The sequence below is a fragment of the Pleurodeles waltl genome, chromosome 11 (genome assembly GCF_031143425.1).
Source record: "Pleurodeles waltl isolate 20211129_DDA chromosome 11, aPleWal1.hap1.20221129, whole genome shotgun sequence".
NCBI classification, from domain to species: domain Eukaryota; kingdom Metazoa; phylum Chordata; class Amphibia; order Caudata; family Salamandridae; genus Pleurodeles; species Pleurodeles waltl.
This window is the reverse complement of record NC_090450.1, coordinates 739,943,912-739,971,868: the sequence shown is the minus strand read 5'-3', so window position 1 is coordinate 739,971,868 and position 27,957 is coordinate 739,943,912. Positions and strand designations below refer to the sequence as shown.

Here is a 27,957-nt window from a genome sequence, read left to right as displayed (position 1 = left end):
TCTTTTTTAAAATATGTATTGCAAGGTTATGACTGCTGCATTTAAAAAAAAACATTTTTATGGCACATTTTTGCAGTAAGAAGTAAAAAATGTAATCAACAAACCAGCTTGCCAATCGCCAAACAATTGGCTGTACCAGTGTTTGTTTATAGTTTGTAAGTACGAGTTTCAGTGTTTAAAATTGTTCTGAAACAGCTCGTCCAAAGTCTTTATTTGATCAATTAAAAATAATGATAAAAGAACAATAAAAACATTTGAAACCTATTACGTACATTTAGGGCCTAATTATGAGTCTGGCGGACGGGAACACCCATCCACCAAACTCCCGACAGAGTGGCTGCCGCGTAGTGGTGACCACTGCGCCAGAACTATTTCAAGTTTCCCGCTAGGCTGACGGGCGGAAGCTGAGGTTTCCGCTTGTCAGCCTAGCGAGAAACTGGCAGCAGTATTGCCTCCGGCTCGAATTCGAGCCGGCGGCAATGCTTGCACTTGCAGGGTGCACCAGCACCTTCGCAGTGTTCACTGTCTGCACAGCAGACAGTGAACACTGCGATGGTGCTGGGCAGGTGCTCCCTGCCCCCCCTGCACCTGTTCTCTGCCAGCTTTTTCATGGTGGTAAAACTGCCATGAAAAGGCTGGCGGAGAAAGAGGCCGTAATCAGCAGGGCGGCGCTGCTGGCTGATTTCGACCTCCATCTGCCGTCAACCCATCGGGCTCACCGATCTCGTCGGAACCTTGGCGGTATGTCCACCAGGGTCTGCGGCGGTCCTGACCGCTGACACGATACTGGCGGTCTTAAGACCGCAAGCCTCATAATGAAGCCCTTAGTCCCATATTACACTAAACATAATAAAAATACACATAAAATCCCATACAACGGTGTAGTACAAAAGCTTTATAAAACAAAAATCCATCTAACTAAGCACATGAATTTGAGGACAGGCATAAGGGATCAGGATGGCAAGAACAGTGTGTCGGCCTCAGGATTAGGAAATTCAAGTATTACAATATCTAATAGCAGATTTTTATTTTTAAGGAAGCTCACTCTTAAGCAAACTTCAGGACATTTAAGCAATTGTGGATACATTGATGCTGATTTGCACCTCCTTAAAATGTTGTCTTCTAAGAATAAGAACCAAAAACCTATAAGACATTGGCTGGCAAAATGTACAGAAGAAGCTAAAGTATAGAAGTGTTTGGACAGAGGCTTCATTATATATGGGCAGCAGCAAAAGTTAGAGGTATCTATCCTATTAATGCAGAGGGAAGCAGAGTGGCCACGTAATGAAGCCCAATTTGAACTTAATCAGGAGCGTCCACTCCCATGAATGAATGACCAGGTTGAGACAAGGCTCCAAACCAACATAGGTTTGAATCAGGACATGATCTTGCATGGAAGTTTTCATTAACAATACCTGTTCTCTTGCACTGTACCTTGCTGTCAAAATATCTTTGTAATCCACCCCTATCCTGAGTCCTTAACTCTTGCAGAGATAAAAAAAATAGATGCTCTACCGAGCTGGAAGGTAACATTCCTAATATAGTTAAGCAAAATAATTTTTACCCTGAGGTCACAAGATAAGCAATCTTCAATAACAGTTTTGTTAGGCGAGGCATGCTCATTATACAATATTGATGCCCAAAGTAGTAAAAGAGTGAGTTTAATATAGTCTTCGCCATAAGACAGCTCCAGCTCTTGGTGTGTTGCATAGTGGGGCCTCGACACTGGGATCCCAAGTAATTGCCTACAAACCCTACTCTCCTCGACTTTTAGGGTACTAACATCCCTATAGCCCCAAATGCCCTCACTGTAAGTCAGTATTGGGATACATTTCCTTTTATATATTCCCTGTAGAGAAGTAATTGTTTTGTTTCCATATTCAAAGCGAAATTAAAAATTGACCCAACTGTCTGAATAAAGCATATTTTCCTGTTTGAGATACAAGGGGCACATGAACTGGAATGATGAAAGCTAAACCCCAGATAGGAAAATTAAGTTACACTATCCAGCTGTTTTCCCTTGCTAATTAAATGGTGTCTCTTCAATTTTTTTGGACCACAGGCCATAATAAAAGTTTTAGAGCAATTGGTATCTAAATTCAGCTTCTCTGTGAAGTCTACAAAAGTATGCAAAAGGATTTAAAGACAATTTGGGGATCTAGCTAAAAGTACTGCGTCCTTTGCATGCTACAAAGCACACAGTTATAAGCACAGAGAAATGTCCGCTTTCTAAAAGTGGCATTTCTAAAGTAGTAATGTGAAATCCAGTAGATAGGTCTTGTCACCATTCCAAACATATCACCCGTGACAAAGCTACTCCACTAAAAGTATATAAGGGAATTCACAATGCTCACCTATGAGATGAAAAGACCTCACAGTAGTGAAAAACAAAAAAGGGTGTTTGTCACTACCAGGGCATGCGGCCGACGGGTAGGTCTTCGGCGATGGACCGCGCGCAGTGCAGCGACGTAAGTCCCAAGGTCCGTTCTGTTGCAAGGAACTCGTTCTCTAATATGGGAGGGTTTGCCAATTTAGGCTCTGAGCAGTGTAGTGCTTTATGTAAGTAGTCTCTTTTCTTAAAATTAGATCAGGGATACATAGCAGCTTAAGCGTAAATGTGATTTTTGGTCCTGATGAAGCTCCAAACGATCTGTAAGGACATTGAGGGCGCAAAACATGTTGACCGCAGAGATGAGCTAAAGGGAAAATGTCCCTGTTAGCTTTGTTTTTGTTTGGAGAGTGGTGGAACTTTATTCCTTCTCCACTCCTGCGCGTTTTTAATATTGACCAAGGTCCTCCACATTAATTAAAACGTACAGTTTGGAGGCTCTTGAGACAATTTTATCTTTTTCTCTTCTGCTTTTTTTGAGGTGAGGTTTAAATTCATTCCTACCTCGATCACGGCACACACTACTGTTAAGATCTCCGGCAAAGTGCCCCCGTGTGGGGCCTGTCAGACATTGCAGCGCCGATCTGACGAGGAGCTGGCCCTATGATGAAGCATGACATCCAATGGATGTGTGAGGACTTTCACTTCTAATTTAAGAAGTGTCCTTCTTCGAACCTGTGCTTATTCTTTATTTTTTCTACTAAGGAACAGTGTACTCTTTTGACTTATTCAGTGCTTAGGGAGGCCGTACACTTGACCTTGGCCAAAATCTCCCTGTCCCCCTTGATTTTGTTAGGCTAAGAGAATAGGCCCAGCCCAGTCTTTTCTGGCTGATGACATGCGAAGATGGGCCCACCTGTGGTCTGGGCCAATTTCACGCAGCGGGGTCAGGGCCAGCGCTATATAGTGCAAGGAAAATGGCTCTGCCCCCTCCCGCAACAAGTCTTCCGGTGTTTGCTGGGTCCTGAGTCCCAATATGGCAAAATATGTCCCACATAGCATGGTTAGGGCAGCACTGTATAGCGTGAGGAACATGGCTGTGCCCCCTACAGCATCCTGCAGCATGACCTCCGGTGTTTGCTTCGTCCTGGAGTTCAACCACAGTTTTGTTTCCATTTTCTAGCCTTATTATTACTTAGAGGGTCTCATCAGGACAATTGCTATCTATTGATGGACCATTGCTGAACAAAGGTTATGCTGACTCTCCTCAGTCTCTTCTCTCCTCTTTCCCCTCATTGTTTGTATATTTGTTTTAAAGCGTTCAACAAGAAGGTAAGACTTTTCAAAGGAGTGGGCTGGCAGGTCAAACTGTACTTGTTAACCACCCATGACTCCGAAACAGCCATCAGACAGCATGGCCGCACAATAGCTACCTTGTGAAATATATAAATAAAAAAATAAATAGATGTGAAAAAATCAGTGAGAACTGGGGTGATCAAATCGGAAAGTGAATGATTGTCTGCTCACAACTCAATATAAGTGAAATCTGATGCTGTGTCTAGAGGAAATGCAAGGAATTTAGACATATTCATATTTTGTCTTTGTTTTATCGAGGTTGATTCTTCCCCATTCAATTCTCATGTGATGCTCATGCTTATGGTGAGAACTAAACAACACAATCTGTCTACCAGGCACCAAAGCGACACACTGCAGTTTTTAATGTTCTGACTCGTATATGGGAACACAAGTGAGAAAACTCAAAATGTGTTCCAGAGGTCAAGGCACACAATAATATAGGTTGACATAAGGTAATCTGCTTAAAAAGGTCCTCTGCCTGCTGATCATTTTTCTGTCCATATCTGTACAATTCCCACAGAACTAATTAAGGAAAGAAAGGAAGAAGCTGCCCAGCTGCTTCTTCAGCTAGACTTGCTTTTAATGATTTCTAGTCATTGCAGTGGATAGGTGTGGTCAGCTCAAGAAGACTAGATTTTGAAGTTTTTGGTTATAGGAACGTAGGTGTATGAAATCAGAGCATATGCACTGTGAAACAATGGAAGGGTTGGAAACCGGAATAGGGACCTAACATCATATCCAGTGAGGTGATGGAATAGTCTAAGGGATTCCATTATTTTCAAATGGAACCTAACACAATCTCTTCGTTGTCACAGGCACAAGGTCACACATTGGCCATTCAAGCTCTTTATCAGCTTAGGACTGGATAACAAGAGGGAGAATCTAGAAAAACATTCGCCAATATGTGTAGTTCTGCACAGTGGTGATTGCCTCATATGTTGCTGGCTATACCTTTAGATACAGAATAGTCTTCATTGATTTGGGATTTGATGCTTGTCTTGAGGTGTGATCTAGTTGTTTAGATGAGCTTTCTGATGTGTGGAAGAGTGTGCTGTGCGGTTGGCGGAAATGTTTTAAGTGATTTGCCATGTTACATGGAGTTGTAGTCTGCGGGCAAAGACAAGAAGTGTGGTCCACAGTTTCTCATATCCAATTTCCTCACTGAGCACTCTACTTCCTTAGATCGAGCGAACACACACACCCTCTCCACACCCACTCCCACCGCTAAAAGCCACTAGAATCAATTGTAATTTCAAAAACCCTCTCTTAACGTTGTGGTACATATACAGAACGGAGTTAGCAATCTAGCAGTTGTAAATTGAACCTCTGTTTAAAAATGTACCATTTACGTGTGAACGTTTTGGAAGTTTGGTTAGCAACAAAAACGAGAGTTCATTCACAGACAACACTGGTTTGCTATGTGGGAGCTGGGGTGTATGTGTGAGGGCTGTGCAGGTTGGTCTTCCCTGTATGGAAGGGTCAGGGTTGAAGGTAGGCTAGGATTAAAAAGTAACGCTCTAGACTGGTCATGTGGAACCCAGCACTCTGGCAGGCTGAAGACCAGGGGGCTGCTTTTAGGGGTTTAAGGAAGGGGTGGTCTTCAGCTATCTGGCCCGACAAACAGCCCTAAGTGAAACCACACAATTGTGTAGTAGACATGAATATCCAATTTGCTTCCCAAATCCATCTGGAAGTGTTCAGGCTCCCTCGCCACACTCCGCAGTAGAATAGGAGGCTGGTTTGAACACACTTTCCATTGCTGCTTTTAGCTCCCAGTTTACCACTGATAACCACAGTCTGCATTGCTTGTTCTCAGGCACAAGTCAGGCAGGGGTCAGACCCGGCATTAACGGATGCCTTACATGTGGGAACGAGTATGTAAACACTGTGCTTTTCAATCATGGATGCTCTTGTATATCTGCGAGGCCTACCCTGACGACCCTTTTGTGAACCAGCGTGCAAGCTTTCCTCTATGACCATCTACATATTCATACTAAAGTGCGCAGATCCTCTCAGCAGGGTTATGCACACTTTGCACAGGTTTTGCAAACTACATTTGCAAAGTGCATACGCAGGCTGGAGAAAAATATTTAATATTGGTCTTTCTTTTGTTATCTTAGTCGCTAAAGTAACTGAAAGGACAGTAAGACATACACACCAGTGATATTTACAGCATGGGCGCTATAATAAACGCGGAGAAACAAAAATGTTAATAGTATCACGTCATTAAATAAAAGTTTAAAGAATTGAGTAGATGGTTGAGCAGGTGGGCTCAGGGCCTTATTGTGATGACAGCCCAGACGTGGAGCTGTGGGGCTATTCACTGCATGGCTGGGAACAGAAACTGAGAGAGTGGTCCTTTGCAAGTTATTGAGCTTTTTACCTTGCCTGGAAGGAGTTACTAAAGGTGAATACACGAAGAATTAATCTTTAGCTTCGGAGAATTATTTAGTGCTTGGCAAAAATTTGAAAAGGGAATGTCCTTTTAAAGAGAGAGTTCAAGCGAAAAGACTTAAAAGGGCGTTTTATTTTCTTTAGCAGTTGAATTCAGTTTAGCAGTAGTTAATACGCACGATTCCACCCCCCCCCCCTCCTCCCCCCCTTGGGACATGGCTCATCTCCTTTAACTTTCCTCTGGCCACTGTAATTTACTTCCGCCATAGGTTTGAATAGCTTTATGGGCTACCTTCCGATTCTGAAATAAAATTGCTATTTGAACTATGATAGCTTATAAGTCACCATGTGTGATCGCACTTTGACCTATCTGCCCTCAAGAACTGTATAAGAAGTGCTCTCAAGCAAAACCGGGCTAAGACGGAGCTTCTCTTCAAGATCCCTTCCATATATGATGGTCCCCTAAACATCGCCTTAAAAGGATCCGCTTTAGTGAAAAAGGGTCCACATGATGCTCACCTCAGCACCAACACATCCGTCAACATTGTCAAGGTTAGGCTTTCTTTCAAACGAGCCAGCCAATGTGCTTCCCTTTCCATACCTAGTGAGCTATTTAAGACGTTACCTCGCTGACCCTCATTTCAAAGTAAATGTTAATGCTCTCTCCCAGTCCTCCATGACTACTTACTTCCTAGACCTGAAGCTTTCAGAATGCTGCTCTTTTCATCCGGGTCTAAATAAGGGAGATACCCATAACTCATGCCTGACCTAAAATGTTTAACTTGCACACCCCTCACTTCATGCCTGTAGCAAAAGTCAAAGAACTACACACTTCCATCTATAGGATCTGCGACAGCTTCATTGGACCACTGACCCTTTGATGAGTGGACAACATGTTTGATGGGCCCGCTTGGCAAAGTATTTGGCACTATGAGCACAAACTCTAAAAGTGGGAATTTGTTTGTGCAAAACAAACTAAAAATGTCTCTAATGGGCAGAGTTTTGTTCCTGCACTTGGAAGCAACTGTGTGGTTGCTTTGTATGGCAGTTCCAGGTAGAGGAAACGAGTGACTGTTGCCCTGCCCATGTTTTGCAGTGCAGGATTGATAGCCATCTTAATGGCTTCTACCTGTTGAATCCATCTGCACCTCACTTCTTTGGGCCTGATTACAGGTGGGGCAAAGCAGTATACCTCGGTCGGGTACTTTTACACCCGATCACAAGTGCCACAGTATTGTGCACCTAGGATTACTGGGTGCAGGAACGAACAATAGTCCTGATTTACTCAGGAGACACATCAGGTGGTAAAGTTGAGTGTGACTTGGGCAAGGACTGCAGGGACAAGAGCAGCCCATCCCCTATCAGAGCCATTCTTTCATGAAGGGGGGGACTGTGCCCACAGCAACCACTGTCCTGTGACAGCCTCTCCTGCACCCCGCAACCTGTATAGGCCACCCTGCTCCCATGTACCACCTGCCAGACCTAGTGGTATATTGGACTAGTCGGGGATAATTGTGGATTTGGATTCAGGCTCTCCATGGTTTGGAACTCATAATATGGAGATTTCGTTGCAGAGATGCCAGCAGTAATTCAGGCTAAGGTATTGCTGTAGCTAAAATAAGGGGCTCTTATAATTGGTCCCTACACGAGGGAAAAGATACGTACTTTTTTCAGGAGGTTCATCTGTCTTTTTGTGGTAGAGACCCCATTTCATCAAACTCCTAATTACCCCATATATACGTACGCATGCCCATAACCCTTGCTGGGGTTTTCACCTCTGCATCTGTTTTTAATGCACGCTCCTTTGCCACCCCAACCTCTCTGATATCTTGGCCCAATTTTGAGCAATGCTAAGCTCGAACAAGGGCTTCTAGTCCAGGACTAAATACATTATGGTTTAACCACTCTTTTTACCACCTTTCTAGTGGCCATGAACTGTGCCTATCCTATCCTTCCTATCGCTCCTATTGCTTTCACTCGAAGTTTAAATTAAGGTCCTGTGAATGAAATACTGGTGCAACTTAAACTTTTCTTTTAAATGCTTTGCATTTAACACACATTTTCTTATATAATCATTCTCACGATTTAATAAAAAGTCTCCAACCGCCTCCTCACATAACATTATGTGTATCTGTAAACTGGGCATTCACTCGGAAGGCCGTCGTGGTTCTGAACATCATATGTTTATTGTTACCCAATTCAGTGCATCAGGAAGGTGAAAGGGTAGGTGAACAAGATTCGTGCATGTGATCGTTGGATCCCACAGAGGCCTGCAGTGGCTGCATTAGGCCCAGACGCACCGGACCCAGCACACCCTTCAGTCTTCTGACCCCCAACTCATTTCTGCCATTCTTCACTAAGACCCTTGAGATGATCATCTTAAGTGACTCGTGGCTCGCTACTCGCATTACAGAACTTTGCTTGGGACAGCACCTTCATGCTTAGTTTCTTGTACCATCTTTTTCCTGATTGTTTGCAGTTCTTCATCTTTCCTGCCCTCAATAACCTCCAACATACCCATGTCACTGACTTTCTTTCCATCATCTAGAAGTAGACGGTTCCCCATTACCTTAAGATCAGTTTAAAACAAAGATTATGATCTTGCTATCATTCACTGCACTGAACACCTTCTATTTCCTGATGTCATTGCCTAAACATAATTTCTTGCTTCCCTCTGAGATGCAACTTTTCTCATTCACTAAGACAGCCATCAATGCTATGGCCTGCCCAGTCTCCGAAAAATATCCTTTTTCTGCTAAATTTCCATATGGCCAAAACCATGATTAATTAGAGCCTCATCGAACACTAGAACATCTCCTCTGTTCTTCTGACCCCTTGAAAAAGTAATTCAGTTGTCACCCTTGTCAGGGTCCACCTCCCCAATCCTCTCCCCCCCTCCATCACCAGCCTCTAGTTGGATGGCCCGCACAGCACAGTATACACACTGTCTACTTCTACCTACACCACTACTCCCTTTTCTGCACTTACGTCTTCTACACACTCACCCAATGTGGCACGTGCCGTACCCTAGTTGAGATCTTCTGATTTTCAACACCAGCCTACTGCACTAGGATTGCTTCGCCATGTAATAAATGTGTCCTAAAAGTCACCTCTTGTTAACAGAAAACATCTATAGCCACCAGTGTCACACACCTGGAATCAAAAGCGTTATAGATCCGCTGTTTACATCTAGGCTAAGTGTACTATTGTGTTGTCCCATCACCATCTCACAAACCACTCTCCCTCAAACCACTGGGGTAAAGTAAAGGCTGTCATTGTTCCTATGCTATTGCACATTATGTCCAACGTATAGCATTTCAGGTAGAGATGCTCTAGCAAGCCAATACATGCAAAAGTATGTTTTTTGACAGGCTGGTGAATTTGAAAGTTTCTAAAGCTGGCGCAGTCATTCACGCCATGTGTATCGGGCGCGTGAGTGACCGTTCCCTGTACCAGTAGAAGTATTCTTGTATGGGCAATTCCCTCCCCCCTAGCTTCTGTTAACAGTTCTATAAAATAGAAGTACAACATGCACATATGTAAATAATGGCATCTGCTGAGCACATAGCCTGTCTTTAGAATGTGAACGCCACTGCTTATCTCTAATACCAAGCATAATAAAATGACTTATTTGAAAAACTGCTTTCCATGTGGTTCTTAATGAATTTTCTCTCCCAGGTGTACAAGAAGATAGGGATCACCACATCTGTCACAGATGTATCTGTCTGTGCGGTAGTAAGTTCTCTATCTTGTACTTTTTATTTTCAAATGATGAAAGTTAAAGCATGGTTTATCAAATCCGAAGATGTCTTTCTATTGCCCTTCTGTTAACACTAATCAATTGGTTGTGAACCATAGCATTCACACATGCATGATCACCTCCATTGCCTCTGTCACCTGCCACAAAAAAGCCTGGTGTGAAAATGCCAGGGTGTATGCTCCATTAATTTACACTTCTTTATACCTTTTCCAAACGGTAAGATACCTTGGCATTATGCATGGTTATGGTTGCAAGCATGGGGGATTTTATGGGTAGAGCTTGAAATTTGGCTGATACCAGTTTTTACAATGAGGTTCCTCTTTATTTGCAAGGTGTGAAATAATTGCAGTGTTTATCATGAGCCATATGTTTTTCATTCATAAACAATTATACATGCATATCAAAAATTGTTTTGTTGTGCCCTTGGCAAGGCACAATGTTATTTCACCTAAGTCAAGTACCTCTGTTCTTGAAAGACAACTGTTATGGGGGACGAATCTTGAATGAATGCTGAAAGAAAATTATGCACTATTTACAGCAAGAAAACCTGATGTCTTCATATAAAATATATAGCAAAAACAGAGGAAATTCGTCCCGGTTTGACTACATGTAACTCATTTCACTGCATTCAGTTGACAGGTTTTGGGTCTATAGCTTTTGTTACCTACTATTTTAAGAGACTCCTAAAACTAATATCCAGTAAAGATTTAGGAGTATGTAGGGATATGAATGCTCCCTGCATGGGGCATGGTTGTGTTCTCCTGCTCTTAGTGCCCAACTGCATGTAGCTGGTATTCTGGTTAGGTTAAGCGTAGCAGCGCACAAGTGCTGCTTTACTGACATGTTGATATGTATCTGGGCTTTTAACCACACCCACCGCATGCCCATCACTATCACTCATTCATGGGCTTGCCCTTCAAAAATCCTTTATTTTTGTTGGTATATGCTTTACGTTTGTCCCTCATTGGGGCGGTTTAGTTACCACCTTGGACATCACCCCTGTTACATGGCTAATTGCACTTTTGCTGAGACGTTTGACTGCGAGCGAACTTCTTTTTCCTTTTGTGTGCTGCTTCACGCTGATGCTGTCACGCTTTGAATCGGCTCGCTTATGTGAAACTGTATTACTTTTCACTTTCAATTTATGTGGCAAGAAAAGTCTGGTTAGGAGTTTACAACGCTAATAGCTCTAACTTGAGCAAATGCGAGACCCATTACATTGCATTGCAAATGCTTGTTTTTGATTTTGGCCCTTGATGTTCTCTAATCCAGTGTGTACACAGAGGTCTAGGCCTGGAAGTAGCTGTTCACATGACCCTAGGTGCCCAGAAGCCAACCTGCCTTCTGAGAGAGGAAAGGGGCATGGCAACCCTGCAGGAGATGTGACTGTCCATGAAAAACTAGAAACAGTGTTGATGGGGTCTGTCAGAGAAAGGAGGACGGAAGAGAGCAATCTGCATGCCTCAGATGTCAGCAAGCACCAGACTTTTCTGGTTGCGGTTCCAGGTGGGAACCACAGAATTATGGCTGCTCTTTGTCACCACTCCAAGAACAGCAATAGCGGCTCGACCTGTGCTGCTGGTATCTAAAGAAGTGTGACAACAGCTTTTATTATGCCACTGTGACACAAAGAACTGTGACTGAGGCTCATCTTGTGCAGCTGCAACCTAGAGACAGGTATCACTACTTTGCACTGCTACACCACAAATTATCACCCTGTAATGGGTCCCAAGTGGAGGCATAGCACAGAAAAGCAGGTAGGAGTGTGGCTGTAATTAGATCTACCCCTTGGGGCCATTGCGAATCCAAGTTACCTGAATCTTGACCATGAGGTTCTTCACCGTCAGCTTCAACTGCCTCTTAGAACAGACCCAAAGTGTGTTCTCTCTCCCAGAAGCTGGAGAGGGACTGTGCGCTACTGCTAGCTGGCTGCTGGCCCAAGGTGTACAGTTCCAGGATACGCACCATTGTGAGAATCCTGAGACTATTTTAGAACTATAATAAACTAAGTGCATTTAGCATATTAGAGGGGGGTTAATCGACATCTCGTTTTTAGGTTGAGCCCACGCAGCACGCAAATGCTGTCTCTCAACATATTGTAATCTACATTTGTGGGCTTTAACCATGCCCATTTTACACTCATCACTTTCATTCATTCCTTGGCCTCCCTTTCAAACTTCCCTTGATTTTGTAGGCAAATGCTTCATATTTATCCCACCTTGAGGCTGCTTTGTGACTGCTTTGCAGACTGACCCTGTTACATGGATTATTGCACAATCGGCCATATAGCTTAATGTGGTGCACTATTTTTTTCTTTTGCCTCGCTGCTTCACGCTGCAATGGCCGTATGTTGTTTCTTCCTCTTCCTTGTTTTGGCATGCCACTGTTTCTTTGTGGTGTCTGAGTGCTTTACATGAGGACGTGAAGCTTCATATAGCACAAACTTGATTGGAAGAGTGCTTTACATGACTACATAGTTTCATATAGTGCAAGCTCGTACTTATTTGTTTTTAAAAAACAGCATGTTACTCTTGTCTCCCCTCTCTCATAACCTGAATGCACAGCGAAAAAACTTTTCTTAAAACAGGCGGTGCGCTTCATTTTTCAGCAGGACGCCCAAAAGTAATTGGGGATGGGTTGAATTCAACATTGCAGGGTGCAGTACCTTATGCGGCCAAAAGAGGTCCCAAGGGACACCTAGGGTACAGCCTTGGTACTGCACCCTTTCCCTGATTCGTGCACAATATATTAGAAGCGTAAAAGTGTTAATGTAACCAAGTTACCCCTGCTTACATTTCACATGCTTTACTTAATCTTGCATTCTCTCTGAGTGTTTGCTTTTTCCAGGATGCTGCTTATTTTGTTTTCACAGCCAGCATATTACTCGTGTCTCCCCTCCCTCATAACCTATTTCCCATTTTCTGGTTCTCCAGTGGTGCAAGGTTATACGAATGGCAATAACACTATGCAAATATCATCACTTCGCTGCATACAAAAAAAAGTAAAACAAAAATGCCATTTTCAATGCCAATAGCTATATCTTTCACAAAAGCAAGACCATTTGCTTTGCAAATGCTTGTTTCCTATTATTACTGTAGAAATTCCTACCAGAAGGGGAAAACTGCCTATACTAGAGGAAGAAAGGGACCAAAGGAGGGAGGAATTGGATAGTGGACTGAGGTATGGTTTGCCCAGTGCCTACTTCACAAAATTGACTCTGCTTATCACCTGTGTAGGTTTTAGTTTTGGTGTGTATAAAGTGATTTTCTTTTTAAAAGTAAAGTCCTGGGCCAGACCAAAAGTTATTGTGCTGCTGTGATTGTTAAGTTCTGAACTCGAGCACACCTACACTACCTTATTAAGCAGCTTGTGTCTTCTCACCATCACTACCACTGTGAGTCAAGGGATAGAAAGGGTTTTACTTGGCCTCGTGTGCACAGTCGTAGTAGGACAAGCCCTAGGACATTAGAGGCAAATAACCCCCCCCCCCCACGGTTATAGCCCAGAAGAGTTGCACGATTTGCATTGAAGACACAAGTGATCATGGTATTCTCACACCCAAAGCTTGTTGAATAATTTGACTTTAAGTGGGGTAAATATTTTCGATAAAAAATAGATAGATCAGAGAGTTGACACTGGATGACGAGTTAAAATATAAGTGAATTAATAGACTCAGATAAAGCCATTCGTCTGTCGTACTGAAGCAGATTTCTCTCTTTCAAAATAGTATTGAAAAGGTGATTCTATGTCTACAAAATGTGCTCTCCTCAAATAATAATATTGAATGTGTCTTCAGTTGTATTCAGGTGGATAATGGATTAGGATTACAAACGTCTGTGTTAGAATGCTCATGTATGTTTGGGGGTATTGATAATTTACCCTTCGTTTTGTGCACTTGCAAAGAATTCTGGTTTGCGGAAAACTGTGAAATATTATAAGACCAGTTTCCTTTAGAACAGAAATGACAATAAGAGACAAGGCTTTAAAACGAATTTGTTGATTTTACATTCTCTGTTTGAAAATTGTGTTTGTAGATAATGGGTCAAATAATGTACTCTTAAAATAAAATAAAAATCTTTTGGAATGCTGAGCCAGGTTGTAAAGAGTTGAAATGCTAAGTACTGTTGATTTCATGCTTTAGCGGGTTCTGTGCTTGCTTGTAAAATTAGGCTATGCATGGCCCATACTGTCCATCTCATTATGAGTGCATGAAGTTATAATATGGGCAGAACGTACAAATAACCCGAAAAACTATTTATTATTTTCTCCATAATACAGTTTTAGTGCGCTCATCGTAAATCTGTTAAATAATTGAGGAAACGGTTGGTGGCAATTCTATTACACAGGAAGAATGTGTTTCAGGTGGATCAGCTTAGACAAGAACTTACAAATCCTTAAATCTTAACTACAGCTTTCGCTAGCAAAGAACCACATTATGAGTCTTCGTTGAATGAGGAGACAGGGAACTTGTACTGATGTATGACACATGATATAAAAATATAGATTTATGGTTTTGCATGATACGTTTATTGATTGTGTTGAGGACCAAAACTATAATGTGTCATTACATTCTATTCTGTCAACATTATGTTAAAATTGAAGAAAATCAAGATTTCTTTTTTATATTGCGATACATCTTTAGATATTCCATGAAAAAATGGTGGTGTGAGGTGGAAAATGCCCAAATTAATGTAGAAAGAGGTATTACATTTTCAAGTAGTTTAGAGGAAACCACACTTATTTTTGTATTATGCTTTGAATCAGATAACCCCTATAACTCTTAAGAGGCCAATATTGATGGTGCCCTCACTGAACTCAGCAGTGCTAGAGGTCAGCCATATGAGTGGTGTGGCTTTGATCTGCATAGTAGGAAAATCGTCAAGGTTATTTCAGTGGTGACTATGACAATAAGAAGGGGGGGCTGATAAATTTAGAAACTTTGAGCTCCTGACTTTTAATAGAATGTGCAAACGAAAATACTTAATTGCAAGACGGCAGCGCTCCCAGTACAGGAAAGATGATCAGCTGTGGCACAAACAAATCGAAATTGTCCCTCAAACAGCAACAGCACCATCTGTTTTCCCTTCTGTTTTTGTCCCTTTCTTAGGTAAAGCTACCAAAACCACTTAGGAACCTAACGTGGGTTTCCGTTCAAGCCTACTGCTGTGCCGTGTTATTGATATTTATATGCCTAATTTCAGAAAACTCCAGTCCAGACATTTATATATATTAGAATCCGGCGAAAACAATCTTGCTTCACTACCATTGCCAGGATTGTTGGGGAAGCCAACTAGAACAACTGAAATGTCATAAACCTTGTCCTGCCAAAGAAGTACAAATTGGCACCAAAGTAATAGTGGTGTGATCAGACTGCTTCATTCACAGTTCTCCAATCCTGTGCTGACTCAAAGGATGCAATACATGTTGTTCACATGAAGGTCCAAATCCATTCATAGGAAGGTCCTTAACACATGAAAAAGAGAGGCTCCGCCTTGTGTTTTGGACCTCAGCATAATGCATTAAGAAAACACCTTTAGCGGGAAACTGTTTTTTCATGCCTCATAAATACCATCTGGCTCATGTCTTTACCTTGTGATGGGAACATAGTTTTTATTTTCTGGCCCTCTGTGAATAATACCATCTGCACTTGTATTTTTTTTTTAGAGGAACTGGATGAAAAATCTAGTTAGATGAAAGAAGGCGTCACAGTGGACCTTCTGCCAGTTCTATCATGAAGGCCATCTGCAACAAGCATTTGCAATGCAATAGGTCTCGTATTTGCGAGAGTTAGAGCTATCCACGTTGTAAATGATAATGCCTTTTATCTATTTGTTTTGGTTTGGAGTGTAATGGATGTATGCGTTGTGGAGTGGAATTATGTGGGTTGTATTGGAAATGTTAGTTGTGGAATTGACTGTGGTAGAATTGCGTGGTGTGGAGTGTATTTGTGTGGTGGAATTATGTGGCATGGTAAATAGGGGTGGGAGCTGCACAGAATAGATAGAAAGAAAGATAGAGAGGTATGGGTAGTTTGTGCAGGAAGTGGTGAATGAACTCGAGACAGAGGAGTAGAAAGAGCGTGTGAGAAAGAAGGGAAGAGCAGGCCACAGGCACATAAAGGTACACGGATTGGGATACCACATTCTTGTGTAGAAGATGAGTGAATGTTAACAGGCCTGGTGATTTTTAGGAACGGAAGTACTGGCAGCGAGGTAAGGCATCATTTGGGGTGTTGTACAAACACAATAGGTACGAAACTCTTGTGAATGGAGGGTGCAGTCAGAGTGAGGCAAGGCGTCCTAAAGAAAGCAAGGGATGATCTAATGAAGCTTAAGGAGGTGGTGGAGGGAGTGAGCTATATCAGTGAGTGTGGAGTAAAAATAATAATAAGAACCCTGAGGTGAATGGCGTACTCACAGCAAGGTAAGGGATCATCAGGAGCGTGGGCACTTACTGAGGTAAGGAATGTCACATGTAAAATACTAGAGAAAATGGGCAGGCGACAGACAAGATAAGAATTAATTCCCAGGATAAGGCAGAGAGGCTGACAATAGAGAAGAACATGTGGACAATGCAGTGACTGTGAGAAGGTGCACGGGCAGCAAATTTAAAGATGCTGGCGCAGACTAGTAGCTGACATGGTGACAGATTGCAGGCTCTGAGCGCTGCATCACTCGAAGCTCGGGATGCAGCTTCCTCATAAATAAACAAGCAGATGCCACTGTTTCCTTCCCAGTGCAACCAGGCAGCTCTTACCTGCAGCTGCCGTCGTCCCTCGTGGTGTCTGCTGAGGTGATGAGTGCACAGCCGCTGCCCCCGTTTGCGCCATTTTCATAAGCGTTCTCCCACACAGCTGCTGCTGGCCTCTCACGCACCCGGCACAGTGTGCTGGCTGCACGCACAGGAGTTGCTTGCCGCCTTCCCTTTCTCTGGCCAAAGCCAGAGAGGCACACTCACACCTGACAGAGCCAGGCAGGGATCAAGGATCAGTTCTTGATGCATTCTCCAGCCTTTATAATTTATTTATGAAAAACTCTGTGTTCCATAACGTGATAAAAATTCTCCAATTTTTATAATTGGTTCATAAATAACTCTGGGTTCCACAACGGACGAAAATTCCTCAGTTGGATATATCATATTCATGTGATATTGTGAATAAATTCTCTGGTACTCAGTTGATCAAATTCTTGAACAATCAGCCAGTTCTCGAACAAAACATCAACTCGTGTTTCGTCTCGGGAAAAATACCCCAACGACTTCTTCAGGGCTTGCTCACGATCACGTTATGAAACACAGAGTTTTTCCTAAATAAATTATAAAGACTGGAGAATGCATCAATAACTGATCCTTGATCGATCTTTTGGACTGTGAAGTGTCATATTGAAGTATATACAATGTTCATGACATTTACTATCCTATTTTGTTAAATGGTATATTTACTTTGGCCTGAGTGCCTCACGTAGGTTTTTGCATAGTCCTGAAACCATGCTTAAAACATTGACGCTGTATTTGTTAATAGTAATTTGCCAGTGCTCTGGAGAATAGTAATAAAAATAGAGCGGCATAACATCACAAAATTAGGTGAGCCGCTCCTAAAGACTTTTTTAATACATAATATATTTATTTGGTGATGTCCAGGGGTTAGACTTTTTTGCAAGATTTGGTTTTGTGGGCTTAAGAAGGGCGCCACTGCTTATGGTAGTAAGAATATGTTGAGAAAGATGTACCTCCTGGTTTGTAGCATTGTTAAGATGCAACTGGGAAGGGACCTTTTCACTCTTTATATTGGCCAAGCAATAAAAGAAAAAGAAACCATGAAACACATTTAGACGCATATACAGACGCATACAATAACAAGGCAGATTTTTCATTTATTCAGTGTTTTCACTCCTTCCTTGCTCACCTTTGTCACATGATTTCAAAGTGTAAGATCCCGTGGGTTCTACTAACAGCCATCTTTCACGTCCTCATCGCTTCTACCATTATTTCACCTTCCCATGGGTTGTGGAAGAAATTTCTCTTTCATACAACAATGTATGGTATTCCTTGCCGGCCTTTAATTTCTAAGTCATGCCACCGCCACATACTACATAGTTATTTTTCCTGTTCATGGCAGTTGAATATCTGGTGAGTCCAACAGTGTCACAACCTACCTCTGGAGGCACTGTGCTACAGGGTCTGGACCGGTGATGAAGACCATGCAATCGAGAGCAAGAGGCCTTCAGGGCATGGTGGTGCAGTCCCAGATGTAGACACCTTCTCCCAAGGAGCTTGGCGATTTTGGATGCCAGAGTGTGCCAGGCTTCTGGACTGTGACAAGCACAGGGAGACGTCATTTTTATTGAAAGAGGGTGGTGACAGTAGGCCATCTTAATGCACGTACATGATGACTCTGTCCACTTCTGGGTCCAACAAGCAGCAGCACAACTTAAGGAAGCTAAGCACTACCAATCATTGCCTGGCATTTGGTGATTTGGTGGGTTTCTTCACAAGCATTCTAGTTAACAGCAGGTCCCCCTACGTTTCTCACCTTTGATTTGTTCCTGAGTTTCTTTGGTGGTTCCTCTCCTTGTTGTCTAATGTTCCGGAATCCATTGTCTGCTTCTCCTTTGATTACCATCCAGGTCCTCTGAATCTTCCAATTTCTTCCAACCTCCTAGAGTTTAAAAGGCCATGGCGATTCTGCCCTGGTAAATGTTCATTATATTTACTACGTCAGTGTTTGTTGCAGTCTGTACATTTGTTTTTAACTTGCAATAACTTTGCATACCATATCACAGGCTCCAGTCTGGTCCAGAGGATGCAGCAGTCAGTTGATGTGTATGTTACTAACTTATGCCTTCAACCATATTTCCCACCAGAAGTGGAACTTTGGGTACAAGCTTTCAAATGCATATTCTGTTTTAACTCAGTAGGGAGGCATAAGGCTGACAGCCGGTTCCACTCCAGTTACATGTGAATGACAGACAGATCTTGGGGTATTATTGCTCATTTTGCTGAATTCTGCTTTAGCTTCTCATCTTTTCTGTTTAATTTAACGCCCATTCCTGCATATCTTTTTACCACCTGGAGATACGAGATGTCCCCATTTTGACACCACTGTATGGTAATTCTTGTTTTGGTTATTAATGTCCCAAATACAGCACATTTTCGTGTCTAATTTTTATTGTGTATGATTTTGGGGCAATCCCTTTCAACATTGCTTGCGGTCCTGTGCAGGCAATGTTCCTAGTTATTGCATGTAATCTGATTAACATTTCTTCTCATCATTTCTCAGTTCTTTAGCAAGAGAGGGTGGTATTGACCATCATGGCACCGTTATCATGCACGTTTCAGATCCATATACAATCTAGGTAGTGTTTCGAATTATGTTTTAAGGCTAGGTAGGGAAAACGATATGAAAGGAGGGAGTGACATTATCAGACCGACATATAGGTCCACGTGGTAAACAAAATTGCAAGCAATGCACAGATGAAGCAAAGACTGAATGTGTGACCTCTTGAATGGGTGGAGATATGAATTAAAAAAATGTCCAGTAAGATGTCAGTGCCAATAATGGTATAGGTTAGGACTGTCTCATGGTTGATCCAAACATTCAGTTGGGTGAGCACGAGAGTCTTGTTTGAGGGAAGGATAATGAATGAATAAGTGAAGTTTACAAAGTATTTGAACAATGTCTGTGCATTGCTGCTATGATGATGGTGGTTTTGTGTTAATGTTGATTTTAGCTGTACTCAATTCAAATGTGCGAGTTGTTAAAAATAGGGGTCGAAGCTGTTAAAAATCAGTTTTCATCAGCTTGCATTGTCTTGTATAATGGATATATTGTATCTTTTTATTTTAGTGAAAATAAATTACTAATATATTGTGAACCTTGTCAGAACCGGTTACATGGTCACTTTAGAAAGGGGATAACGTGACCACAGGTGCAAAATAAAAAACGTACAGAATATTTATCCAGTACAATAAAATCACTGCAAGCTGATGGCATAAGAAGAGAGGGTTTTATAACAAATTGATACGATCGAGAGAACCAGAGCGCAATATGAACTAAACAATTGTAGATATTTATATTCAATATTCTGTAAACTAACATAGTTTTTATGTACCTAAAAAATGTAATCAGTAAAAGTACTTACCCCAGAGAGGCAGCAAAATAATGCCACTGTCTGGGAAAAGAGGATGAGAAAGATTGAAAGTGGAAGACTTCTCAGTGGCTTTAATTTTACTCTTGAATATGGAAGGCTGACTGGCACAGGTTATAAATTGGACGGAGTGGTATCCTCAGGTGGTTTATTGCTCTGCCCAATGTGGCCCTGTATTTCCATGTCCAGATTTTCAGTAAAATTGCACTAGGCAAGGGTTCCAAGCGCAGCTTGGCCTCGGCCCTGGTCCCAACCTGACCCTCCTCTAATAGCTCGGAAGGCAGTATCTAGTGCATCCCTGAAACCTCACTTCTTCCTTTGGTCCCGTCCCCCCATTCCCACCCTGTTCCCTACACTGTGTTGTATTCGCTCTCAATCACCCTTGCTTAAAGCAAGTAGTACATGGGTGTGATAATCCCCTCCAAGTGGACTTTTGCCTGCCAAAAAACGGTTATGTGCAGTTATTCCCCTTTCCATTGGTATTAACTTGGTATAGGTGAATGTATGTACAGGGATATCATCCAGAATCATAAATTCTGGTCATGTAGGATACCCACACATAATTTCATCTAAGTTAGAATCAGAGATTTTGAAAGCGATATGGATGACAAAATATAAGGACTGTTAGACCTGACAGCCTTAGGCTGGCCACCCCTAACTTTTTGCCTGCCTCCCTCCACTTTTTGGACACTGTTTTTGCTGGTTTTTAGACTCTGCACACTTTACCACTGCTAACCAGTGCTAAAGTGCATATGCTCTCTCTAAACATGGTAACATTGGATCTTACCCAATTGGACTGTTTAATTTACTTATAAGTCCCTAGTAGAGTGCACTATGTGTGCCCAGGGCCTGTAGATTAACTGCTATTAGTGGGCCTGCAGCACTGATTGTGCAACCCACTTAAGTAGCCTCTTTTCCTTGTCTCAGGCCTGCCATTGCAAGGCCTGTGTGTGCAGTTTCACTGCCAATTCGACTTGGCATTTAAAAGTACTTGCCAATCCTAAACCTCCCCTTTTTCTACATATAAGACACCCCTAAGGTATGCCCTAGGCCACCCATAGGGCAGGGTGCTGTGTAGGCAAAAGGCAGGACATGTACCTAGGTAGTTTACATGTCTTGGTAGTGTAAAACTCCTAAATTTGTTTTTACACTGCTGTGAGGCATGCTCCCTTCAAAGGCTAACATTGGGGCTGCCCTCATACATTGTTTGAGTGGTAGCTGCTGAACTGAAAGGAAGGTCATATTTAGTAAGGCCATAATGGTGATATAAAATCCTGTTGACTGGTGAAGTTGGATTTAATATTACTATTTTATAAATGCCACCTTTAGAATGTGAGCATTTCTCTGCACTTAAATCTTTATGTGCCTTACAATCCATGTCTGGCTGGGTTTAGTTGCCAGCTCCTTGTGCATTCACTCAGACACACCCCGAACACTGGATACTCAGCCTCACTTGCATATATCTGCATTTTGAATAGGTCTTCCTGGGCTGGGAGGGTGGAGGGCCTGCTCTCACACAAAGGACAGCCACACCCCCTACTGGGACCCTGGCAGACAGGATTGAACTGAAAGGGGACCTGGTGCACTTCTAAGCCACTCTTTGAAGTCTCCCCCACTTTAAAGGCACATTTGGGTATGTAAACAGGGCCTCTGCCCCTTCCAACTCAGACACTTCCTGGAGAAGAAACTTGTAACCAGAACCTGCATCCTGCCAAGAAGAGCTGCCTGGCTGCCCAAATGACTCATCTGACTGCTTTCTGTGAAGGACTGCTGCCTTGCTGTTGCCCTGCTGCCTTGCTGCTCTCTGGCTGTGGTGAAGAAGTTTTCTCCAAGGGCTTGCATAGAGCTTGTCTCCTGTTTCCTGAAGTCTCAGGACCAAAAAGACTTCATCTCTTCAAAAAGGACTCCTTGTGCACCGATATTCTATGGACAGCCTGCCAGAAACGACGCACAGCCTGCACCATGGTGAAAATGTTCCCGCACTCCGAAGCGGAACGACGCAGCCCTACTTCCAGAGAGGAATCGACGCAGCGCCTGCTGTGCAGCAGAAAATTCGACGCAACGCCCACCGGATCGACGCAGCTCCTCTGACTTCGTCCTACCAGCGCAGGAAATTCACACACCATCACCGGGGCGTCTGAAAACCCCGCAACCCAAAGATGGTCCACGACGGAGCACCGGAAATCGAAGCACAGCCGTCCCTGCATAGAAACTAAACAATGCATTGCCGTGTGAGGCCTGAGAAATCGACGCACACCCTTTTGTTTCCACACTTCTCCTCTGCTGCCCTTTGTGGAGATTGTTCACGGGAACCAGGTACTTTGTGCTTGAAAGAGACTTTGCTTGCTTTAAAAAGACTTTAGACACTTTATATCACTTTTCAGTGATATCTCTACATTTACTTATTGCATCTTTGATCGTTTTGACCTGCATTTAACCAGATGAATATTATATATTTTTCTAAACACTGTGTGGTGTATTTTTGTGGTGCTGTATGGTGTTATTGTATGATTTATTGCACAAATACTTTACACATTGCCTTCTAAGTTAAGCCTGACTGTTCAATGCCAAGCTACCAAAGGGTGGGCACAGAATAATTTGGATTGTGTGTGACTTACCCTGACTAGAGTGAGGATCCTTGCTTGGACAGAGGGGTAACCTGACTGCCAACCAAATACCCCATTTCTAACAATGACCTCCCAGGTTAGACACCTGAATTTGAAATGTAACGCACACCTGGAGAGGCAGCTACTATAGACTAATTAAACATGCAATGGGCTGTTGACTACCAATGTTGCAAAGTAAACATAGCTATTGCAAAACTTAGCACACCACATCACCATCTTCTTAGAGCACTGTGAAAACATTAAACAACATAACCAGCGAAATAGCAAAAATAGAAGAAAAAAATCAAGGAAATACAGGGGCAAGCATACCAATCAGAAATAGCACTAGCCTTTCTTTCTAAGACTGAACTTCATTTGGTGAGGCTGCAAGCTGTCACCAGAGTATCCGGAGTGTGTGAATATGCTGCTTTAAAAAATATAAAATGTATTCAATCAAATAGAAATCTAAAAAATCTTGAAAGTAATGCGACCTACAGAGGGAGGTGTAGTTCAGTCAACACCCAGTATGAAAAGGGAGATATTATGGGGCTGATTTATTGTTTGGTAGAAAGAATACCCCGTTGCCACCGCAACGAGGCACCCTTTCCACCAAACTGAAAGTCCATCCTCCAGGTTTACAAACCGGCAGGCCTTAAGTGTTTTAGGGACAGAGACTACTCCATCTCGATCGCTGACATAGTCCTCCAATGGCCTTACTGAGTAAATACCGTCAATGATTTGACCATTTGTCCTCCTGCCCTATCTAGAGTAGATGATAGAATGGCCAGTTTTCACTGTCTGTCACTCCTGGATAAAACCTGACGATAAGTGGCAGTAAAAACTGCAAAATGACCCCACACCATGGGAGACAATTCTAATGGTGTGGGGGTTATTAGTTTTGGTCATTTCCAAAACAAACCCCAAATTTGGATTTTGTTTTTGAAAATATTGACGGCGGTTCATGTCAATGTTAAGAGATGTCCACTGAGCCAGCGGACATCTCTAATTTTGGAGTACTGACGGAGTAAATCATGCACTTTGAATTCTAAATCAGGCCATAAATCAGTTTCTCAGGATTGTGACGCAAAGGAATAAAGGCACTAAAGGCAATTAGACACTGCCTCTTTTCCCCCTAACTTTGAGAAGCCTTCTCCCCAAGACCAATGAGGTGATGGATAAATTACCACCATATGTACTTGGCTGTGTTGTCTTGTTGTATTGAACACAGTAGGCAAGAAGTGTAAATTCGCACCCTACCCAGCTGTTTTCAAGAAGTGTATATTCGAAATATGGTCTTGAATTGGTGCAAACAAGCATTTATTGCCTCTCTTAGATAGTTCATCCTTTGTGCCTCCAAACAGGTCTTGATAATATGTTCTGATAAAAAAGATAGTAGGGAAGCTACCACATCATGTGGATGTAAAGCAGAATATTTAATGACCAATGTGGTTAAAGAAGTACACATGTATAGGAATGTAAAAAAATTTCCCAAAGCATTTGAACTCACTGATGTCCAGGGGGTCTGAAAGTACTCCAATCCTCAAACATCCCAATTGTTTTGCTATACAGACTACCACGCACATGGGGAAGATTTCTTCAATAATATAGCATACACTTTGTTGTTGGAAATATAGTTTCGCAGCACACATCTTTTCTTACAGGCATTAAAGATTGTTCATCCTCTAATGGGAGTATTTTAAAAATGAGGGGAGGATGAAACCTGAATAAATATTGTCTATGTAGAGAACCTTTATAAAAATAGTAAATGAAGGGCGGGCATTTCTTGAACATTGCTCGCCAAAGTTTTTGTTTTATCTAACAACCAAAATTGCATGGTTTGTGCAGCCATTCAAAGCTAAGGATGCCAGTGAGTAAAGTGTGTTCCCTTGCCCCACCCTGAAAGCAGGGGCGTTGCTTGAGGGCTTGGTGTTTCAGGTGTTATACCCCCTAATAAATGTATTGTATTGTAAATAAATGGGTACAGGTGCTCTAAGTTGGGAATTGTGAGGTGTTTGTTGGGTTTCACTTGGGATTTTTACATACACAGACAAAAACACACACTTGTCTCTGTTTTTATGTTCTTAAAATGATTTATTTTACTAACATTTGAGTTTTAAGTGCCCCTAACAATCCACACTCCTCTCCCTTTCTACTGAACCTTAAGCCTCCCTCATGCCCTACATCTCATATAATGTATTTTAACCAGTGCTTAATTTGTAAATTAAGAGGTGCTGGTGCTCAAAGCCTTTATCTTAAACACGAGGCTGCTGTAATTAAATCTGCCAGCACTGAATACTGAGGCAGCGTAATCCTGAAGCCATCTCGGGCCTCTTCAATCCATTTACAGCCACCCCTGCCCCTTCAGCTCATCCTGCAACTTTCTACTTTCTCCCTTTATGACGCTTTTTAGTTTTTCCTTCTTCCGTCTTTCACATATGTGTCTTTTGCTCGCAGCAAATGCTTGAGGCATAAGAATAAGCCCTGGTCCTCACAAATAAGTGCTGGTGCTCAGCACCGGAAACAACAAACACAAATTAAGCACTGATTTTAACCAGTTTGATTATTGAGAAATCTGAAGCTCACACTACACCCCCTCCCACCACCAATCTTACTGCCAAAGCTACACCCCTGCCTGAAAGCAGTAAGGGCGGAAACAATATATGAATGGCAATTTAATAGACCATTGGATGAAGCCCATTATCCAGAAGGATGTGTATATATAAGATATATGATTTCTCGGAAAACAATAGTGTGGTGGGGAGATGAAACAGTGTCAAAGGTCAGATGCAAAAATAGGTCAATAGCAGTTAGAGCAAGGATGGGTTCGGTTATATGTCGGGCCGAATAGCCAGGCAGTATGGACCTTTATGGGAACTGGCAAGGAGAGCCCCTGCATGGGGAAATGGGGAGCCCGATAACATATTTACCATGATCTATGTGCATTAAACAGCTTACATAAGTACTTTACCCAACTGCCCCTAGATCTTAAGGTATCCATGGTTTAGAAATAGATGGGTCACAGGACATCAAAGTAATGAAGTCACCAGAAAGGAATGAGTGAAATTATTGTAGGAAAACATAAGTTAGTAAGAGTCTGGTGCTGAAGACCCAACACATTGTATTAGCTTATAAACATATGTTTCCATCATATCTTGTGATGACTCTCTCCTAAAGAATACTAATTTATAGCCTAAACAAGGGTTGGGTTTCTGTGTTACTATTTGTGTAAACCCATATCTCTTCATGGCCTCAATTGAAGCAGTGGGTTCCTATGTATAAACTGCAGTTTGTAGTATGTGATGTAGTACACTGGTAGTGTTAATAACATACTACAAAATACTGTTCAGTAACCAATATACAGAGGCCTCTTTCTTGCCTTCCACGGTGGTGGTGATCTCTGCACTTGTAAACTTATGTTTTAGTGAATGTGGGAGGGACAAGGAGGATTGTATGTTACGTGGGGAAAACTTACTACCAAATGGGGGGTGGGGTTTTGGGAAAAAGTAAGGAGGGATTCAGGGTGAGAAAGGTACTGCTAACACCCTCCAACCCACAAAAGAGTAAGCCCTGTGCTATTCACAAACTACATTTCTAAAGTTATTATAGACCTAAAGGTGACAAAACATTAGTGTAGGAAGTTGACTCTGTATATACTATCTCAAAGTAAGAGATAGTGTGCACAGAGTCCAAGGGTTCGCTTAGAGGTAAGATAGTGGCAAAATTAGATAATTATAATGCTCTATATTGTGGTAGTGTGGTCGAGCAGTAGGCTTATCAGAGGGTAGTGTTAAGCATTTGTTGGACACACACAGGCAATAAATGAGGAACACACACTCAAAGACTTAACTCCAGGTCAATAGTTTTTGTATAGAAAAATATATTTTATTATATTTATTTTTAGAGCCACAAGTTCAAGATTTGAAGTAAATACATAAAATGCAAGGTACTCCACACAGGTAAGTTAGGAACTTTGAATTAGAGCAATAATATATACAGTTTTTTAAAAATGGCAATCAGCTATTTTAAAAGTGGACACTGTGGAAAAATCAGCAGTTCCGGGGGGAGGTAAGTAATGGCTAGTTTGTCAGGTAAGTAAAGCACTTACAAGTCTCAGTTCAGGGTATAGGCAGCCCAGCGTTGGGGGTTCAAGGCAACCCAAAAGTTACCACACCAGCAGCTCAGGGCCGGTCAGGTGCAGAGGTCAAAGAGGTGCCCAAAACACATAGGCGCCTATGGAGAACAGGGGTGCTCCGGTTCCAGTCTGTCAGCAGGTAAGTACCGGCGTCCTCGGAGGCAGACCAGGGGGGTTTTGTAGAGCACTGGGGGGACACAAGTAGGCACACAAAACACACCCTCAGCGGCACAGGGTCGGCTGGGTGCAGTGTGCAAAGCAGGCATTGGGTTTTGTATTGGATTCAATGGAGGGACCTGTGGGTCACTCTAGCGGTGCAGGCAGGGCACAGGGGGGGCTTCTCGGGCCAGCCACCAACTGGGCTAGGCAGAGGGTCCCCTGGGGGTCACTCCTGCACTGAAGTTCGGTTCCTTCTGGTCCTGGGGGCTGTGGGAGCAGTGCTTGGTCCAGGCGTCAGGTCCCTTGTTACAGGCAGTCGCGGTCAGGGGGAGCCTCTGGATTCTCTCTGCATGCATCGCTGTGGGGGTCCAGGGGGGTTGTCTCGGGCTACACACAAGGTCGCAGTCCCCTGGGAGTCCTCCCTGTGGTGTTGGTTCTCTGGATCTTTGAGCGGGGGCGTCGGGTGCTTCCGGCGGGAAGAGTGAAGTCCTTAGAAGTTGCAGAAAAGTTGCAATATTGTTGCTGTTGTTGAGCAGAGCCGCTGCTCACTGGAGTTTCTTGGTCCTTAGGTTCAGGGCAGTCCTCTGAGGCTTCAGAGGTCGCTGGTCCCTGTCGGATGCGTCTCTGTTGCAGGTTTTCGAGTCAGGAGACAGGCCGGTAGCGCTGGGGCCAAAGCAGTTGTCGTCTCTGTCGTCTCTGCAGGGCTTTCAGGTCAGCAGTCCTCCTTCTTAGTTCAGGTTGCAGGAATCTGATTTCCTGGGGTCTTGGGTGCCCCCAAATACTAAATTTAGGGGTGTGTTTAGGTCTAGGTGGCAGTAGCCAATGGCTACTGTCCTGGAGGGTGGCTACACCCTCTTTGTGCCTCCTCCCTGAGGGGAGGGGGGCACATCCCTAATCATATTGGGGGAATCCTCCAATCTCAAGATGTAGGATTTCTAAAGGCAGGGGTCACCTCAGCTCAGGACACCGTAGGGGCTGTCCTAACTGATGGGTGGCTCCTTCTTGTTTTCTCATTATCCCCTCCAGCCTTGCCACCAAAAGTGGGGGCAGTGGCCGGAGTGGCGGGCATCTCCACT

At 42.9% G+C, this 27,957-nt stretch overlaps 1 protein-coding gene across 4 annotated transcripts in view; it reads left to right on the top strand.

Annotated features, from left to right (window-relative positions):
• The window catches only part of OSBP2 (oxysterol binding protein 2), a 1,025,274-nt gene that overhangs the window by 291,007 nt on the left and 706,310 nt on the right, over positions 1-27,957 (top strand). For 2 of the 4 annotated variants that reach the window (XM_069214446.1, XM_069214444.1), the window contains exon 3: positions 9,758-9,814. The exons of the other annotated variants lie outside the window; for them this stretch is intronic. In XM_069214446.1, coding sequence (XP_069070547.1) covers positions 9,758-9,814 — 57 coding nt within the window. The remainder of the gene's footprint in view (positions 1-9,757; positions 9,815-27,957) is intronic. 4 annotated transcript variants of the gene reach the window in all.